An 18,799-nucleotide genomic window follows, 5' to 3' on the forward strand; every position below is an offset into this window, starting at 1 on the left:
ATGAAATTTAAGAAAAACATTTCACAAATTGTTTTTTAACCCCATTTTTATGATCGATGGTAATTAGATTTAACAGTTAAGTTACCTAACTCAGTTATTTTCCTTCAAATATCAAAAAACTGTATCATTTATGTCTTAAATTACTTTACTATAAGCACACATTTTGGTGGTCAGTTTTCAAATATTTTTTTATTTTGTTCAACTGGTTATTCGAGAACAAAATCATTGTGGCGTTAAATTCAACTTATTAGACCAAGAAAAACTGTGAACAACGTAACTTGTTTTTTTTCCGAATCTAAAAAGCTTACAATTACGTTGAAAATTGTTGTTTGCATTTTTGTAACACTTGATTGTATGTTTTAAAATTAAATTGAACTTTTTTAACCTGAAATCATTTTAATTTTAAATTCGACTGAACACGTTTAGTAAAACTCAGGTGTTGATTTTTCGTGTTTTCAAATCATGTTTGGTTTGAACTGCTCGGCATTGCTGGTATTACGTTAAGAATACACATTAACAAATGGTAATAGATACAATACACGAATAGTTACTATCAGACGTTCAATCAATGATATAGTAAAAATTAGTCTTTCACCAGTACGAATAAGACTTGGTTTTTAGTTTGAAACTTGTGCTTACCATATTAGCAGTTTTCTGAAATTCCATTTCATTTTTGTCATTGTTTCTTCATTTTTTTGGAAGTTTTCTTACAGTTTGTTGGAAAAAAAAACTTTTTGTTTTTTCTCAAATTGTTTAATCCTAATTTTTGCTAGTGTTTTATCTTAAAATTAAAACAATTTAGTAAAAAAAAGTAATCATTACAAGTGGCCCTTTATCTATTTTATATCAAAAGTACCAATTGCTGTTAATCAATTGCTTAATCACTTCTTCGGGCCAGGAAGATTCTAGAACATTCGCGATTATGGGATCTCGGCGAATGGTTGACGATGACATCCACAAAGTCCTCAAGGGCCTTGATGATCGTCGGCAAAATGTTAGTATCATTTTGTTTAGATAAAGATGAGTGCAACTTAATCGAACTAATCCTCAATTAGTTTTACGTAGTGTTTTCGTTCAAAATGACTAGTAGAAGCTTTAGATTCGAATTTCGCCACCTAATGGGTTCTTTTTTGGAAATTTTGTTCAAACACATTTTCACCAAAAATTACTTTAGCGCCATTACAAACACACTTTTCACCAAAAATTACTTAAGGTATGAGAGTGAAAAAATGCTCCAAAAAATCAATAAGTGGCCAACGAAGGAATTTTTATCCAGTTTGACCTATTTTTAGATTTATTTATTTATCTGCCTCAATTGTGTCGTTTATTTTATTCCAATATTTACTAAGCTCCATATAAAACAATTCAAATGCAGTATGAAACAAATGATTGATTTCAGCCGCTGTAAAAGTTTTAAAAAACATTAATCAAAAAAGCATAAACCTTCAAAAAACGATTTAAAGCCTGTTTTTTATTTCACCAACAACAACAGCCATCAATAACAATCTATTCACTCACACATTCAAATTGTGAAAGAGTTGCAAAATGGTGGATAGTTTCTTGAATAATATAAAAAATTCAAATTTTTGTAAGTTTTGGAGCAAAGTTTTGTAGGGGCAAATGTTTGTAGGACAGTTAATTCGCGATTGTGAAGCCTGTCCTAAATAATAATCCTATAAACGTGAAAAAGTTAGTATATCCTAAATTAAAGTGCGTTTTTGACAGATATTTTTTACGGTCCCGCAATACTTCGGTCTGAGACTTTTCAGTCAATTTAAAATTGAGACATTTCTGTTAAAAAATCAAAACAACTCAGCCGGAGACATTTCAGCCAGAGACATGTCAGCCAAAATACCATTGCAGCAATATTTCTAAGCATTATCGATTACAAACGGCATTGGCAAGTAACTAACGCTTTTTTCGCTGCGTTTCAATTCGGCATGAGAAGAATTGTGCGCGAGAATCAGTGTTTGTCAATAATCTAGATTGTTTTCGGCGTCTCAAACTGAAACTGTTTGGAATGTCTCTTTTCAATTTAGATGAAATATCTGGCGTATTTTAGCTGAAAAAAAGTCAAAATAAAGTTGTCCAAAATGTCTCTGTCTGAAATGTCCGAACACGGTTTTTTAAAGTTTTTCTCTTCCTAAAATGCGTATTACTCTTTGCTTGAAATTATGCAAAAGACGTATCACCTGAGTTTTTTTATTTTGTTTAAAAGTTCGCATTCTAGTCATTGTTGAAAAAACTTGAAACATTATTTTGACTCAATTTGTTCTCTTTTTTGTACGTAATAGAGGCAGAGGGACTATAATAAGTCTAGTACCTGAAAAAAGTGTTTTTTTTTGTAGATCAACCAAAATTTAGGATCAATCAACCATTAAATAAAGAAAAGCAAAAGTAATATCAATGTTCTCTAAGATTATAGAAAAAAAGATTGTGACAGCGAATGGCTAAGGGGAGCTATAAAAGAGCAATTTACATCATAAAAACTTTTTCTCTGTAATGATGTCAACAAACAGGCCTTTCCCAAGATTCTGATTTCGCTTAATATACTGATAGATTGATTTCAACTTTAAAAAAAGGGTAAATTATTGTTTTTACTGAATAAATTCAACACAAAGCTCCTCTCTGCGAGCGAAAAAAAATTAATTTTTCTGGTTGATTTTTTAAAAATCTTTGCAGTAAAACAAAAGAAATTGGAATTTTCAACTTTGAAGATGTGAAAATATTTTTTTTCTAAAATTGATGGTTCTGATGGTCGAAGTTCCATGCTGCTGAGCTATGATATCAGAAAAATCTGCATAAATAAGATCAATCTAAGAAAATGAAAGATAAGCTATAAAGAGGTTTTTTCTCTGAAACAAAATTGGTGATTCCTGGTGAGTTTCAGAAATAGCTTTCGTATCAACTTTTTTAAAAAAATTAATTTTCTGAAAAAAACTAAGTTGCTACGATAGGATCACATTCACATCTGAGGAATCATTTTTAAAAATTTCACAATCATTTCAACCAGTTTTACAAGATTCAGCTGACTTTTTACAAAACTTTTGAAATTTCGCCCAATATGCTAAAAAAAGTTCTACAAGTGCTACAAAAGCTTAACCGATTTTTCTGGATGAAAAATGACATTAAGATCATTTTTTAAATCAAAATCATAATCTTGAAATTTTATAAAATTTACTACACTAAAACACTAAAACTATAAATTTTTGAAAAAGGGTTTTAAAGATGTCAGTTTTTTGAAGAAAAAAAAACGTCAAAAAAATTTTTTTAGGGAAATTTACATTCAAAATTGAGTTTCTGCAGTTTTTCAAAGAAGGACAAAAAAATTGGTCTTATAGCAGTTTTCATGCAATAAAAACCGCTCAAACTTTTTAGGTTAACAGCACTCTAAATTTCTTCTTGAAAATAGCTTTTCCGCAGAAATCAAAAATGGACTGGAAAAGCCGATAGTGCATATTCCGTTTGTTTATTTTGCAAAACAAATTTCTCGACTTGCCCACGAGGAGCCGGAAATGAAAAACTTGTTCGTCTTGTTGAATCTAAAAAAGTTGTTGGAACAATTTTTCTGATCAGAGCTTCCTGATTACCCATAAAACACTTCTTTAAACATAATCAATAAAATAATTGACGTTTGCTTGCAATATCTAAATTATGACAGAAAACCCGAAACGCCAACAATTTAGTAAACACGAACAAAGATTACACACTGCAGATACAGATTTCACTATCTGTATCTACAGATTTCACGAAAACTGCATCTGCAGGGCAGAATCTGTATTTAGCCTCACCAAATTGCACTTGAAGTGACCCATCATCATTTAAAGCCGTGTTTTTATTGCGTTCCAGTTCCTGGGCCAGTTCGAGATCTACAAAGATGCGGCTGGCAGACGGGCCAAGTTGCTGCAAGACTCCATGCAGTTCCAGGAGTTCAAGAGGGATGCGGCGGAGCTGAGGGCGTGGATGCAGGAGAAGCTAGACGTCCTGAATGACACATCCAATATAGAACCAGCTAATGTGGAGGTAGGCCGGAGTTCAGAACAATTTAATTAGCGATAATTTTGAATATTAATCATAGAGTCCATGCAAAAATCGATTATCAATGACGGCAGTCATGGTACATGAGGTTATTAAATATATAAAATATGTAGCCTACTTTTAGTATCATACACATTTTTATCAGCGCACGAAAAGTGTGTGATATTAAAAAAATTATCTTGAAGTCTAGATTTGCGAATTTTGTAAACTTTGAATGCCATCATTTTGTCATGATTTTTTGTGAAAGAAGCTATGGTTGCTAATAATCGCAAAATAAAAAATGAAAAAAGATCACTTCTTGAATAATAATTTATTAACCGACCAAACCACATTTAAAAAAACAATGTTTTGAAATGATGGTTCTACAGAACACAAAATGCATTGTATTGGACTGGTTTTCCATTGAGTTCAACGTCTACTTTTGCACTGGACACCACTACCAAAGTTGATATTTTTATCTATTTTGTATCCAGGGTAAGTCACAGAAGGCAGAGGCACTGAAGGCGGAGTTGGAGGCCACCCGGAAGACCCTGGATGCTCTGAATAAGACTGGAGAAAACATGCAGAACAAGGGCCACTTCGCTGCCGACAGCGTCCAGGTACCTCTTCTACAACTTCATGAAAATTTCCATGAGAACTTTGTAAAGCTGAATTCTTGTTAGAGGTTTGGCGCTATATGTGTTTTCATAAATGATGAACATGGATCTTTTAACCCGGTAGCGGGCTGTAAGACCAGTTATCAACAAAGGAAGGAAAAACATGCCAGCTGCTCGGCTCTTAACGGCGAAACTTTATTGTGTAACCGGTTAAGTAGGACTTAGTGGAAAACTAAAAACTCTGGTTGAAAGTTATAACATGAGATCAATTGACATGAAAGTTTTCGAAGTTTCACTATTTCTGAAATGGTTTCTAGAAAAAACCGGAAGTTCTATGAGTGCCGACCGTCTTCCCTTTTTCATGAATTACCAACTGATAGAAAAATCGGTCTCTTTTGACCTCTCTGTTTTCTTCTAGAATATTCTGGAAGATTTGAATCGACTCTACTTTGAACTGATGCGCAAAATGAAAGGCAGAGACGAAATTCTGAAGGACACCAAAAACCTATCAGGTAGTCTAAACCAAAAAAAACCAGAAGAAATCTCCATATTGATTGTCATCGCGGGCGGATCTAGAATTTTTTCGATTGGGGCTGGGCTTTTAAGAAGATTCGAGCTCTCCAAAAACACTATAAACGCCAAAAATATATATATTTAGCATAAAATATGTAAGCATTAGCCGCCAAAGCCCCTCAGAAAAATTTGGGTTGGGTTGACAAATTTGAAGGTCGTAACTTACTAGCAACCTTATCATTATAGGGAAATTAATTAGCTTACCTAAATCGGCTACGCCATAGTTCTTTCCCGGATCAGTATACTTATTCACTTGGGAGAGCGAGTGATCACCATATATTTTTATATTCCTTGTAGACTTCTACACGATGTGTGATGAGATCATGGTGTGGGTGAACGAGAAAGAGGGACTGGTGAAGACTATCATGGAGGAGATAGCAGCCAATCCCTACAAAGTCAGCATCCTAGACAAGAAACACAACGACTTCGAGAAGGTGCAGTTTTTTACTATTTTTATCCTAGACTTCTTTTTTCCTTTTTAGCCGTTGTAATTTTTTTACTTGAAACTTTGTTTTGACAATTTTATGTAGAAATATCAAAGTACATTGGTTAAATTCAATTTCAAACTGCTATTTAACAGGCTATTCCGAATCTAAAATCAACCGGTTAGAGCTATGGTGCATTTTTTTCATATGGCAAAAACACAAATGGTTTGCGAATTGTAGATAGGGCCCATCCGCCCATCATTTAAATCCATGAACTAGATCCACGAGTGACATCCGTAGGTTAATTGACTAAGCTTAACAAAGCTATGACATGCTTGCTTGAGCTCAAATTGCAAATTGTACTGCTTGTTAGAATTTCAAAAGGGTAATTATTTGGCGGCTAGCAAGCTTCAAGTAAGGCATTCAAGTAAGGCTGAAGGAAGTCTTTTTAGTCAAACAAGGCCAATATACTGTTTCAAAGCACTCTCGACTAAGATTCAAACCATGAAAAATCACGCAAAGTCATGCAAAAATATTAGATGCAGGGGAAGACTTGTCATAAAAAATTTCATCAAAAAACATATGAGTAAAAATTTCTGCGTGTACTTGCAAGCTGCTATTCTGTTCAAAGTTGTATTTCATGACACTAAGAAATTTTTTGAGACTTTTCCAGTCGAACTCAAGCTGAGTCTTAAAGGTTTTCAATGTGGTATATCTATCAAAAAAGCAAGAAAGTTAGTTTTGGTTCCTTAACTTGGGCGGGAAAAATACATCGTTTCGTCTCACGTTTTTGAAAGTTTCTACCTTTTAAATCACAGCTGAAGTTGTTTAAAGTTAAACAACAATTTATACAGAGACAGTTGAATGCCGGCAAAACTTTAAGAAACTGGGAATATATTAGGAGATTAATAATAAGGTATGAGAATGAGAGTTGCTTGCCTAAAAAACAAAAACCATAATAAAATTTTTCCATAATGTTTTTTTTGTGAGATAAAATTACGATCAACAGAGCTGTGACTTGAAACCGAAGCCAGCCCCTCATCAAAGTTCTCTGAAAAATAATATGCTTGCAAATTTGGGTGAAAAAACAACAACAACCTAAGCCATTATAATCCATCCTACCTAAACAACTTATCCAACCTAAACAACTTAATCCATCCTGCTTCCCACTTGTGGGGTGATCGGAATAATAATCCCACATACAAACTAATATACTTATGCTAAAATATTAGCACAAGTATGTACTCTCATAATCATACATTTACTTATAAAAAAAAACAATTGAGACCCAACAAGCCATCTTAGTTATCATGGCCCTAGACTCCATCAGTGGTTTAGAGAAGAGATGAAATCTAAATTGGCTTCGCATTTTAATTGATTATGATGTTCTATCTACGGTCAAATTCCGGAATCAGTTTGAATACTGATTTTATAAACTTCCGCCGGAACTTGTTGAGCGTTGGTTGGGCTGCTTGTCCAGCAATCACACGATTGTTGGTTCGAAAATTGATCGTCGTGCATCAAGTTGCCATATAAGCTCAGTAAGTTTAGCTGAAGCTCAGGTTGGTTAAATTAATTAAGCTTCTGCGATTTAAAAGGTTTTTTTTGTGATTTTAGGAGCTTCTGAATCACCAGCCTGAAATAGACGACATGCATTTACGAGCCGAATTCCTTGTGCAGAAAATGCCTGTGGAAAAGGACGAAGTCGAATCACGAAGAGGCGAAGTAGTTCACGGCATGCAAAAACTACGCAACTTATCAATCGAGGCCAAAAAGAAGATCGAAAGTGCCAGACAGATCCAGAACTTTCTGAAAGATTCGGACGAGATGGTTGACTTTCTGAAGGAGAAAAAGGCTCAGACACCTCTGGATAATTTCGGAGATGAATTGGAGGAGACCAAAGCGCTGATGAGACGACATCAGAATGTGGAGAGGGATCTAGTCGCCATCAGCGGAGGGGTTGGTTCCCGTTTTATGCAGTTATTTAAAGTATGTTTTCGTTTTATGTAATCATCTTTTTCTGCATCAATGATAAAATTTTGGCAATGGACTTTCGGCGAAATCTAAAACCAAATTCTAAGATACAATTTGCGTATTTGACGTCGAACTGTTATGATTTTTTTTTATCGCCTGATAAGGGTTCAAAAATCTAATAAACCACAACAACTATTTCGTGAGCGATTGAAGTGACCAAGGTCATGGTTATTGCCAGAAACTCTTTTTAAAATTGCGTAACTTTTTGTCATAGTTGGGAAAAAGTTCGATCGTTTTACAGTTCAATTGATAACTCGAGTTGCTTATTTGATTGAGTTAAAATTCATATTTCAAAAGCACTTCTGTGAGATATCTTCAGTTCTAAGCTTGAAATTTTCCTGGAAAAATTACCTCTTTAGGACTCTGTTCGAAAAAAAGTTAATGTTATTCTCGCTTGCATTTTTGAGCCTCCAAATTATTTGACAATGAAATCAGAAAGTAATTGAGAAGAAAAAATGAAGATTATTGAAAACAATCTTTGTTCAGGTGAACGAACTGTGTCACACAGCCGATGTGTTGTCATCCGAACAGCCCAACTTCGAGTCGGAAATCCTGATTCGGAAGGCCAAAATAGAAGATCAGTGGGACACCCTCAGAGACACTTCCGGTCTGCTTGTTTCTTCATTCCACCCACAAACTCACAACTCTCGGGTTTTTTAAGCAAAATCAAACCTTAAAAATTTGCCACTAAATAAGGTAGCAAAACATAGTTTGAGATAACATAATTTGAGTAATTTAAGGTAGCGAAACATAATTTTTTCGTCAACCAAAATGATTTTGTGAGCTTTCTTACAACTCTACAACAATTCTCTCGTCACTTTTTGGCACTTTTCATATTACGTCGTATCGAAGGTTTGTTCATCGCTACACTGCTAATTTGAGAAATGATCAAGCTGACGCGTTTCTTTAGACGAACGAAGACGTAAGCTGAAGCTGCAATTTGATTGGTTCACACTTCTTTTCACCCATGACTCATGCGTTGATTGGCTAAGGGACAAGACTAGAGAAGTGGAAGATGAGTCATTGCCGAGTAGTAGCCCAGAAGAAGCGCTGGAGTTATTGAACAATTTGCAAAATGTTCACGCGGTTAGTTAGTTTTATTTTAATTTTATATATTTGCGGCCCATAACGGACAACCCATTATGATTTCATGGCCCATCATTGACACTCCTTTGTGGAATTTTGGCTTATCATAGACAGTCCATTATGGAACTATGACGCATCTTAGAAAGTTTTCAATGGAAAATTGACCATCATAGACTGTGGAACAAGGATACACGAAAAGACAAAATGATATCTAATCAACCATATTTTGATATCTAATCAACCATCTAATCAACCCCTGGTTACAAAATCATTCCTAATGATAGTGAACCCCCCAGTATGTGGAAGGACTCTTTTTTGAAGATGTTGTTAATTTAGCGTGAGTTTGCGACTGAGAAGAATGAGATTGTGAAGTGTACTGATTTGGCCAATCAGATGCTGGAGGCAGATCACCCTAACAAGGATGAAATCACCAAAATGGTAGGTGAAGTTTAAAGTTAACACTACTTGGCAACAAAATATAGCTTTTTCACTATATAGCCTTCCAGCCTATAGTAACTTAAAAATGTAGCCCCGCTACAGAACGATTTTTATACTATGGGGTGGGGGCTATAATTTATGTGGGTATGAGGTAAATATAATTGGAGCAAACCAAAATTGAATGAATTTGATTAAAATTTAAATGAATTGTAGGTATTTCGTGGATGGTATTTTTTGTAGAACTCATAGTAAAGTAAAAAAGAAATACATCAATAATAAGGTGAATCACCAATCATATCGAAGCTGTTTTTTGTATGGAGCCGCAGTTGTTCCGACCACTGACAGTTGTGTTTTAGTTTTTTTGTTTTCCACGCAAAATTAGGTACAACAAACAATAATCAGACTGGGTTGAATGATAAATCATATTGAAAACTTTTCAGTCGTGATTCGAACTTTTTAAATTTTTTTAAAAAATTCCAAAATTTCGAGAAAAATTGGCTTGAAACTTTTGATTTTTCTGCTATTTTCGAGCGAGTAAAGCGATCGAATAATGTTCGTTATGTAAAAAAATTAGCAATTTAGGTTAAAAATTAATATTTTTATTGAGAGAAAAAATTGTTGTGGATGCTTTATAGACCGCTTCATTGGGAAAAAATTGTTTGAAAAAAAAACTAAATTTTCAGTGGAAAAAATTGAATTAAAGAATCCAAAAACTTCTTGAAAAAATTTTTCAATATTTTTGTTTCTTTTTTTTTGAAGAGTTTGCGCGTGCATTGAGAAAAACTAGAAAAAAATTTTACTTGTATTTTTATAGACAAGAAATAAAAAATGATTTCATAGAAATCACTCGACAGGCAGCAATGCCGTTTGCTTTTATCTCGAGTGAATCAGTGTTAATGCATTCAGAAAAGTATTATTTGTACTTGACACTTTAAGACGATTTTTAATGATCATTAATTTCATGAATGTCCCATAACTTGTTCCCATTGCTTAATGTATATTAGTTGAATGAGCGTTAAAAAATTGTTTTTTTTAGCGTGACATGTTGATCTCTATGTGTGATTCCCTGGAGCAGTTTCTGACAGAGAGAAAAGTCAAATACCAACAGTGTGGGGACTATCTTCAGCTGAAGTTAGACATAGGGCAGTGCGAAGCATCTCTCAAGAAGTTCGATGTAAGTGGGTCTGGGTTCGAATCCTGTTGTCTTCGAGGTTTTGTTCAAAGTTTCTGATCTTTTTACAAGACATATGCGACAGTATTTTAAAGTCGGAACCAGGTGTTTTACTCTGATATCAAAAATTGTTTACTGTAGGTGTGATATAGAAATTCCATACCACAATAAGTTTTTTGAATCATGTAAAGCAACACAAAATAGATTTTTGAACAAAATAGTTCGAAAAAATTGGACAAGCGAAAGTAAATGTTTTCGAATCAGACGCGGATCTAGGTTTTCTCTCGGGGGGATTTTCAAAAAAATTTTGAACGTTTTGTCGACCTTTTTTTAGGTCTACCAAATTGGTTTTCTGAGCTCTCCCAAATCATTGGAAAGACCCTGTTTTGGCCAAATTTTCTGCGGTTTTTTCTTTTAGAAAGTTTTTAGGGTCAGAAAAGTTTTAGGGCCAGACAGCCAAAAATAGATATCTCAAATCAGTACAAAGGGGGAGCCTTTGGGTCAGCAAGGGGTCGATTCCCCACCTCCTTCCTAAATCCGCTGGTGTTTCAAATTGATTAATTCTAAACAATTTGCAAAGGTCTAGATTTATCGTTCGTTTCATGTTTTCATTTGAAGTTTGTGAGTTATGAATTTTTCTTATCACATAAATGTTGTGACTCCCATCCTGTGAGCGTCGTTGAAACGCGCTTTCGCTAAGATGTTTTTTTGTTCGAAAACTTTCTCATTTGGTTTTTTTGAGGACGAGAGAGAGAGTTTTTTATTTTGCCAAATTTGGCCTAAATTAGTGAGCGTGCAGCAATTTTGTATTCAAAAGCAAAGTGCAATGAGTTCGAATGAAACTAATTCAGTTTTTATTAGGAATATTTATCATTTATCTTCACGGGAAAAGACCATCGTATAAGCTGCGCAGCTTATCAAGGAGAACTGTTGTTCTGACCCTGCTTAGTAAATACCTGCAATTTTTTGTTAGTTTTCTTGGCTGGTAATGTTGCCTCATCCTCAAGCAGCGAGCAAGGATGGTAATGGTAGGCCTCGAACATCCGACCTTTCTATTAAGAAGCGGAGACCTAACCACTTCACCGCCGCTCCCCTATGTTTTTAAAAGTGAATACCTTTCTATGGGCGTTTTTCAGGCGGTTATGGAGAGCGAAGACTTGGGGGACTTCGTAGATGCCACAGAGGGACTCATTCTGAAGTTGGAGTCCCACTTCCAGTCCAAATTCGCCCCTCAGAAGGAGATCGCATTCCAGCTGTGCAAAATAAGCAGCGAGATGGTTGACAGTGAACACTATGAAGCAGAAAATATCGAGCAACTGAGCAATTCAGTACGTAATAAAGGAAGTTTTGGATCGCTTTAACTATATCCCCCTTTTGCAAGGTACTCTAGTGGAAAAAATAGTTACAGAGATCAGAAATTTTAAAAACTTCTTTGTTTGAATAGCTTTATCTAAGTTTTGATCTTTTACGCTTGTCTCTTGGAATTAGTTGTGCTCTCTTGATTGAGTCCAAATACTACAAAATGTTGCCAAAATCACCTCTTTAGAAAAAAATCTGAGTTTGAGAAAATATTATTACTAGAAAGTTTGAGAACTTGAAAGTCTTGAGGTTTCATTAATTTCTAGAAAATTGTTTTGCATATTTTTTATATAAAATTCCTGAGCCTATGTTTTGATTTATTTGACTCCTAAATTAATTTTTGCTTTAAACCGACAGATGTTGTCAGAATTTATTTTTGATTTTGTTTTCTTCAATAATTTCAATTACGCGTTTTAAAATAATTTTAATTATTTTAAAATTGTTTTCAGTTTGAAAACATGAATCATTTGTTTTCCTTGTTGTTCTAGCTGTCGGAGTTGTGTGACCAGGTACATGCCAGATACATCTCCCTCAGGAAGAGACTGGACTTCTCCCTGCAGTTCCACCTGTTCTCCAGAGATGCAGACGAGTACCTCCGCTGGATAGCCGACAGACTACGACTCATCAAAAACGACCAGGTAAATGTCATCATGTGCATTTTGTATCGACTTCGGTCGACCAAAACTTTTACTATATATGATTATGATCTTTATTATGATTATTCTGATTATGATTATGATTATTATGATTAATATGATTATTATGAGAATTATAATAATTATTATAAATTGTGCTTGTATTTAGTCGTACAAGAGCCGTGGTGACTTGACTACAAGTGTGCAATCTGTGAAGGCTATGGAGGCTGAAGTGCACATGTACGAGGAGAAGATAGAACAGGTGTGCAAATTGGGCAGAGAACTAGTAGACGATGAGGGCGCCCAGAATGACGAGTGAGTTGATGTGTTTTAGTTTTCGGACCAAGTTAACATCCTCCCCCCAAAGCCGGTTGACAGGGGGGGGGGGGATGGGGGGTGAGGATGTTAAATTGGTTCTAAGTTGGATTTTTCAGCCAATCAGAATCGAGCATTTTACATGCAGCGCTCAGCAAACTTGATGCGAATTAAATGCTGGGGTGGAAGATCTTAACTTGGTCTTGCTGAGGGGGAGAATGTTAACTTGATCCTCGTTTTCAAATTTCAACCTTAATTGATTATTTTCAAATGTTTGTTTTTTCTTTTTTTTTGTATTTGTCTTACCATTAAATATATGATCCATTTTTTGGAAATTATTTCTGGAAAAGCTACCGGTACAACTCTCGACAACAAAGCAGCAATTCGCAAAAACGACAACTCGCAAATTTTTGATTTAGTCTATAACGAGGCTTTGGCGAGTAGTGACCACTTTTTAAGCTGCACTCAATTTTAGCAGCAGTAATATTGTGCTTGTGAATCAGAGTTTCCCGAAGTTTTATTTTACGATTTTCTGAAGATAAGTTGAATTGGTTACTTGTTTTTTTTGCGAATTTTCGCTTTCCGTAGAATTTACGAGCTGCCTAGTTCGCGAGTTGTCGTATAACAGGTTTGATCAATTGCGAATAAAATGTTTGAATTGATTTTTGTGAGGTTTTACATAGTGCTCAAAATTCCCACAAAAATATTGCCACTCCTGCGCCAGCGTTTCTCATAATAACGTTGCAACTGATTACGTCTCAAATGGCATAATTCCCAAATGGCATAAAAATGAAATATTTCCCAAATGGCATAAATTTCATGCAACAGTTGCTTTGGAAAAATCGAGAACAGATTTTTCGTGAACAATGTGAGAAAAATAGTCAAATTGTCAATTCAAATGTTGATTGACATTTTATCGTGAAAAACTTGTAGAACTTTTTATCAAAAGCAAGAAGCATAAGCTTGTGGTTATTAATAAGCTTCTTGTGGTCAAATTTTTTTGGCAAACCTGTGGCTTAAATTTGTTTGGAAGCAATTAATTCCAAATCTTGTTCACATGCTTTCGTTCCTGACAAAATGTTAGAGTTAGAAATTGATAGAAAACGTTTAAATTACAATGAAAACTTGAAATTTATGCCATTTGGGAAAAGTTTCCATTTTTATGCCATTTGGGAATTATGCCATTTGGGAAGTTACCGTTGCAACTTATCATAGGAAATAATTTCCTCGATAATTATGCATAACAAGACCTCGAAAAAAGTTCTGTGAAATGTTTTAAAAAATCAACTGTTCGTCATTTTTTTAATATATTTTTTTGTTGTTTGACAAAAATGCTTATTTTTTTAACAAAGTGCTAAGCAAGCTGATTAAATTTCACTAAAATTTTAGTGGAGACACGAATATTTCCAAGAAACATTTTTTCGTGAAATAATTTTAAGAAATATTTACAATTAAAAATGATTATTCGCTGTTTTTACTTTCAATATTTTTACCACAGTTCTCTTTCATTTGCTAAAGATAAATTGAATTACGCTCTCTAATAGCAAACAACTCAATCGAGCAAAAAAGACAATCATGGCTATTGATTTCAAGGGGAAATTTTTTTTTTAAATTCCCAGCGGAATAAATAAATTATCTTTTGATCAAGTTTTCGCACATTGGTATAGTTTTATCAAACAATGTCAACTATATAAGATTCTAAAAATTCAAAGAGCTTGAAGGCGATAGTTTCTAATTTGAAACTCATAGCTTGAAGTTTCAAAAATAACATTCATTTAGTTCGATTGTTTTATTTATTATTTGGATTTTCAAAGAAAGTTACGAAATGCTTATGCTCTTTCTGTTCAGATGAAGTTTGAATTTGTAACAAGCCATTGCTTAAGGATTTTTATATTCATCTGAAAGCGAGTGATACTTTGATCTCAAAATTTGGAAGTATTTTTCAGCGGCGACAATGTTTTTGAACATAACAACGTTTCAAAAAATGCCTATTTGACCAATTTGGAATAATCAACGCACCATAATTTTTTGATGGAACAAACATAAAAAAGAAAAATCAGTTGCAAGTAAATTGCCCGATACTTTTCAATTGCTCGATAAAAATAATTTCTCCAGAAACAATTTAAGCCTTGAAAAATCTGCAAGCCGGCCAAAATGAACATTCTCGTGCATAGATCAAAATGAGAACATTTGCTCACAGATCAATCAAAAAAAAATTGAAGAAAAAATACCAACAACTGTAGACACGAATTTATGTACAATAGGCTAAGTTCTCAGAACAAACCGTTATTACCTAGATAAGAATTTCGGGGTGCATGAACAAATCATCGTATTTTCTTCTCAATTTTTGGGTCAAACTTTTGACCTGAAACTTGACGGGACAGCAAAACGGATTGAGCAACTATAAAAACAAAAACGTGCAAAAGTTTTATTAGCAAAGAAGCGTATTTATCTGTTTTTTGAGCAAAATATTGTGAATATATATTGATAAGTTAGTTAATAGAGCATCAGGAAGAGTAAACAATTTTCATTTTATGAGTTCAATTAGGATGTTCAGACTCTGCATTAGCAACGGCTTATCATCCCGGCTATAATCTTGGTTCTCTTTCAATTTCTCCAGAACTCCCAGAAGTTGTTCGCGCTCCTTGCACACACTCTTACTTTGTTCATGCTTTTCCACGATTTGTGACAAACACCAAGAAGCCGGGAACTTCACATCGGCACTTGTGGACTCGTTTTCTAAAACTTGGATGAGAGTTTCGACGCCTTTTGAATCTAGAACACTTTGAACTGATTGGTTTGGGATCTTGAAGATCAGCAACCCAAGAGTTCTCGCCGCTGCTACTTTACATTTAGGGTGTTTATGGTTCAATAAGTCTAGTAGAATTTCGACGCAGTCCTGTTTAACGGCATCTAGGGCAAACTCTTCTGATTGGTTAATAAAGTTACCCAATCCGAGACTAGCTTTACTTCTCGTCACTGCATCGCTATCAGATTCCATAATGTCGAAGTACAACACAAGGCCATCTTCGTTGTAGAACATTCTAGAAGCTTCCTGATTGGACAGTGAATTGGACAATGACGTTACAAGAAGTCTTCGGATTACGTCATCGTCTTCGGTTCGGATGGTCTGCATGACCAATGACACGCCATCGTAATCGATAAATGACGTAATACCGATATCGATTCCGCGAGTTACAGTCGCCATGATAGCAGCCGAATACTTTCGAACAGTTCGGCTGGGAGAATTCATAAGTTTCAAAATTTCGATTACGATTCCATCTTTGACTAAGTTTAGGGATGCCACTTCGTCATCGCGACATGAATCGAAAATTGATTGAATGAGAGTTTCTAATTCTTGTGAAGGTGTGAAGTCTTGGCTCAACTCACGCAGTTTCTCGACTGAACCTATTTCGGGGTCAATTTCTTCGTCTAGATCGATGTTTTTGCTCATGTTGAAAACCATTGTGGGCGATAGACACCTTAAATATATTAAGATATCACCATAAGAGATTTTTGAAGGGGGGTTTAAATTAACAACAGCCGTTTTCAGAACCATTTTATACTTGAATTGTTTACCTTTAACGGATATTATGAATAGAGGAAATCATCAGTTAATCATGAAATATAATTAAACCATGGTAACCACGCTAAACAAAAGAAGCAGCATACATTTTTTTTCTGTGGAAACTAATTTTGGTTCTCGGGGAGAAAAATGACCTATAAAGACATTTTGTTGGAATACATTCTAGAAAAACTGAAAAAAAAAACAGGGATCAAGTTAACATCTTCCCCCACAAATAGACCAAGTTAAGATCCTCCACCCCAGCGTTCATTTTAATTTGAATCTACTTAAGCGCTGCATATAAAATGCTCTATTCTGATTGGCCAAAAATTCGAACTCAGAACCAAGTTAACATCCTCCACCCTAAACGGATTTGGGGGGGAGGATGTTAACTTGGTCCAAAAACAAAATCTATTTTCAAAGAATTATTATCGTGCAACAAGTTTTGTGTTGCTTGCACGGCAGCTGAAAGTGAACTTTTGCTGACATATAGGATATTCATAAGAAATTAAATCAATCAACAAAAAAATATACAGATTTACTGTCTCCAAAACTTACGCCTGCTGTTTTTCCTTGAGCATTCTCAACAGCCACCGAACATTTCCTCTGACGTCCAGTTTTTCCACCAGGAAGTCCTGCTCGACCAAAATAATGGTCTCAATTGTTTCCGCAAAATTAACCCCCAAAAGAAATTTTAAAACGTTTTCGTTTTCACAAGCCATGTAAACTAAACATGACACACAGTTAATGATCGTCTCCAGTGATAATTTTTCCTTAAAGACGTTCAAAAAATGAGTCATTGCTTTGAATGCCTCTTGGTCGACATAAAAAGTTCTGGACTCTGGAACTTTCGACAGAATTATATCCATAGCGCACGGTGCATTTGACCGACAATCTTTTTGGTCGAGTTGGATCATTTCAAGTAAACCTCGACACACGCCGCGGCTAAACGCCTCATATGCGGTTTCGGCTAATTCGTTCATTAGGTTAATCAACACAATTGTTGAGATTCCCCGAACTGGCGGAGCTTCTTTTGAGTTGTTTATAACAGTAACTAAAAATTTAACAGCGCCCTCAGTTACTAAAACACTTTTAGCGCTCGAGTTTGTACTAATGTTCGCCAAGATAGCAACATACCACTTTCGACAAACGTTGTCAGCTTCAGAACTGAACCAAAAGTTTAGAATTTTGGGTATAATTCCTAATTCTGTCAACAAAATTTTCCCATTTTCTAGACCACAAGTAACGTTAACTAAAACGCCCAAACAGCGCTGCTTCAAATCGGTTTGTAAGTTTTCGTTTTCGAGAAGTTTCAAAATCAAATGAATGACATTTTGGTTCATTAAGGCCTCGCTCAATGTGATATTTCGTTTTGTTTTGTTGTCGATTTCTCGAAGAATTTTGCGGAGTTCGTCGGAGCTTCCATCATTGGTGCAAATTATGAATTTGTCGACTAAAGCAGAAGCTAATTTTTCGGAAGTAACGGCCATTGTTTTCAATGAATAAAACTGAATGAATTAATTGATTACAAAACTATTGTAGAGTACAGCATAAATTTAAAACATGTTATGATGGACTTTCGTTATACTCGTTTTTTATTCAATAGTAGCTACGTTTCTTTATTGTAATTTTCTTGCAGCATGACTTATGGTATCAAAAATACGCATTTTTTCTCTTAAAGTGGCTTACAAAAAGACTTTTCAATCGGATGGTCGAGAGTAGAAAAAAAAAACACTTCTACGTTCAATCTGCAGTATCAAGTATGGCTTGATGTTTTTACAGTTTCACAGTGAAAAGCCTGATCCAAATACTAATTACTTAAGCTGTGAAGTACCTGCAAGCACTCATTTTACAAATTGTAGCGCACGTGCAATTATCAAACAAACAACCATCAAAGCAATTGTCACGGCTGGGCTCTTGGTTCTTTTCCACCAGCATCCCACCATAATAAAGTTTTAATTTTTAAAAAAAAAAACAACTTGTACGTTGTGATAAACTAAGGAAAATTTGCATACCCGTACTGTAGTTCCATAAATATTATTCGATTATATTAGATTTCAATATTAAAAAAATTGATTATAATCGATTAAAAATGTTAACAATGGATTATAATTTAGTATTTGTCAAATCTAAACAAGCCAATTTTATCAATTAAAATCAATTATTGTTCCGACTTTCGATACTAAAGTAACGGAATATTTGTGCTCGGGGTGGGTTTTTTTTTTCTTCAGACAAATTTCGACTTTTTAACTAGCCATTTTTGACGGAATTTTTTTTATATCATTCAAAAGGTATTGTTGTCCTGAGCTCAAATTTGAAAAGATATTTTACCTGTGATCATTTTCCGTAAGGTTATGGGGGTTTAAAGATTGCCATTTTGGCCAATTTGGGACAATTAACGCGCGATATATTTCGCGCTATTAACGCGTAAGCGGAGATTTGGTGGCAGGACAATCTACCCTATTCCAAACTACCCTATACCATTCTACCCTATGCCATTTTACCCTACATACCAATCTACCCTATACCAATCTGCAGGTGGGGGGGGGGGAAAGGAAAAAGAG

The 18,799-nt window shown here is 34.8% G+C and overlaps 2 protein-coding genes across 2 annotated transcripts in view; one reads left to right on the forward strand and one right to left on the reverse strand.

Annotated features, from left to right (window-relative positions):
• Positions 1–531: 531 nt before the first annotated feature.
• The window catches only part of LOC134853340 (spectrin alpha chain-like), a gene marked incomplete in the record, with an annotated part of 65,877 nt that continues 47,609 nt past the window's right edge, over positions 532–18,799 (forward strand). Inside the window, 13 exon segments of the mRNA XM_063869317.1 lie at positions 532–994; positions 3,850–4,023; positions 4,512–4,637; positions 5,053–5,146; positions 5,505–5,641; positions 7,250–7,591; positions 8,153–8,273; positions 8,577–8,752; positions 9,089–9,190; positions 10,227–10,364; positions 11,498–11,689; positions 12,209–12,358; positions 12,525–12,670. Of these exon segments, the coding sequence (XP_063725387.1) occupies positions 923–994; positions 3,850–4,023; positions 4,512–4,637; positions 5,053–5,146; positions 5,505–5,641; positions 7,250–7,591; positions 8,153–8,273; positions 8,577–8,752; positions 9,089–9,190; positions 10,227–10,364; positions 11,498–11,689; positions 12,209–12,358; positions 12,525–12,670 (1,970 nt within the window).
• Positions 15,129–17,902, reverse strand: LOC134853341 (uncharacterized). Its single transcript, XM_063869318.1, has 2 exons — positions 16,794–17,902; positions 15,129–16,152 (listed from the first exon to the last, which is right to left on the reverse strand). Exons 1-2 carry the CDS (start codon positions 17,723–17,725, stop codon positions 15,198–15,200), a joined length of 1,887 nt encoding a protein of 628 aa, XP_063725388.1. The 5' UTR covers positions 17,726–17,902; the 3' UTR covers positions 15,129–15,197.

This window comes from Symsagittifera roscoffensis, chromosome 8 (genome assembly GCF_963678635.1).
Source record: "Symsagittifera roscoffensis chromosome 8, txSymRosc1.1, whole genome shotgun sequence".
NCBI classification, from domain to species: domain Eukaryota; kingdom Metazoa; phylum Xenacoelomorpha; order Acoela; family Convolutidae; genus Symsagittifera; species Symsagittifera roscoffensis.

What these genes read in the sequence shown, in the direction of transcription:
- LOC134853341 (XM_063869318.1), bottom strand. Translation starts at nt 17,725, where the DNA reads ATGGCCGTTACTTCCGAAAAATTAGCTTCTGCTTTAGTCGACAAATTC. An exon ending in CTCAAGGAAAAACAGCAGGC is followed by an intron (nt 16,153 to 16,793) that starts GTAAGTTTTGGA and finishes AATATATTTAAG; the next exon opens with GTGTCTATCGCCCACAATGG.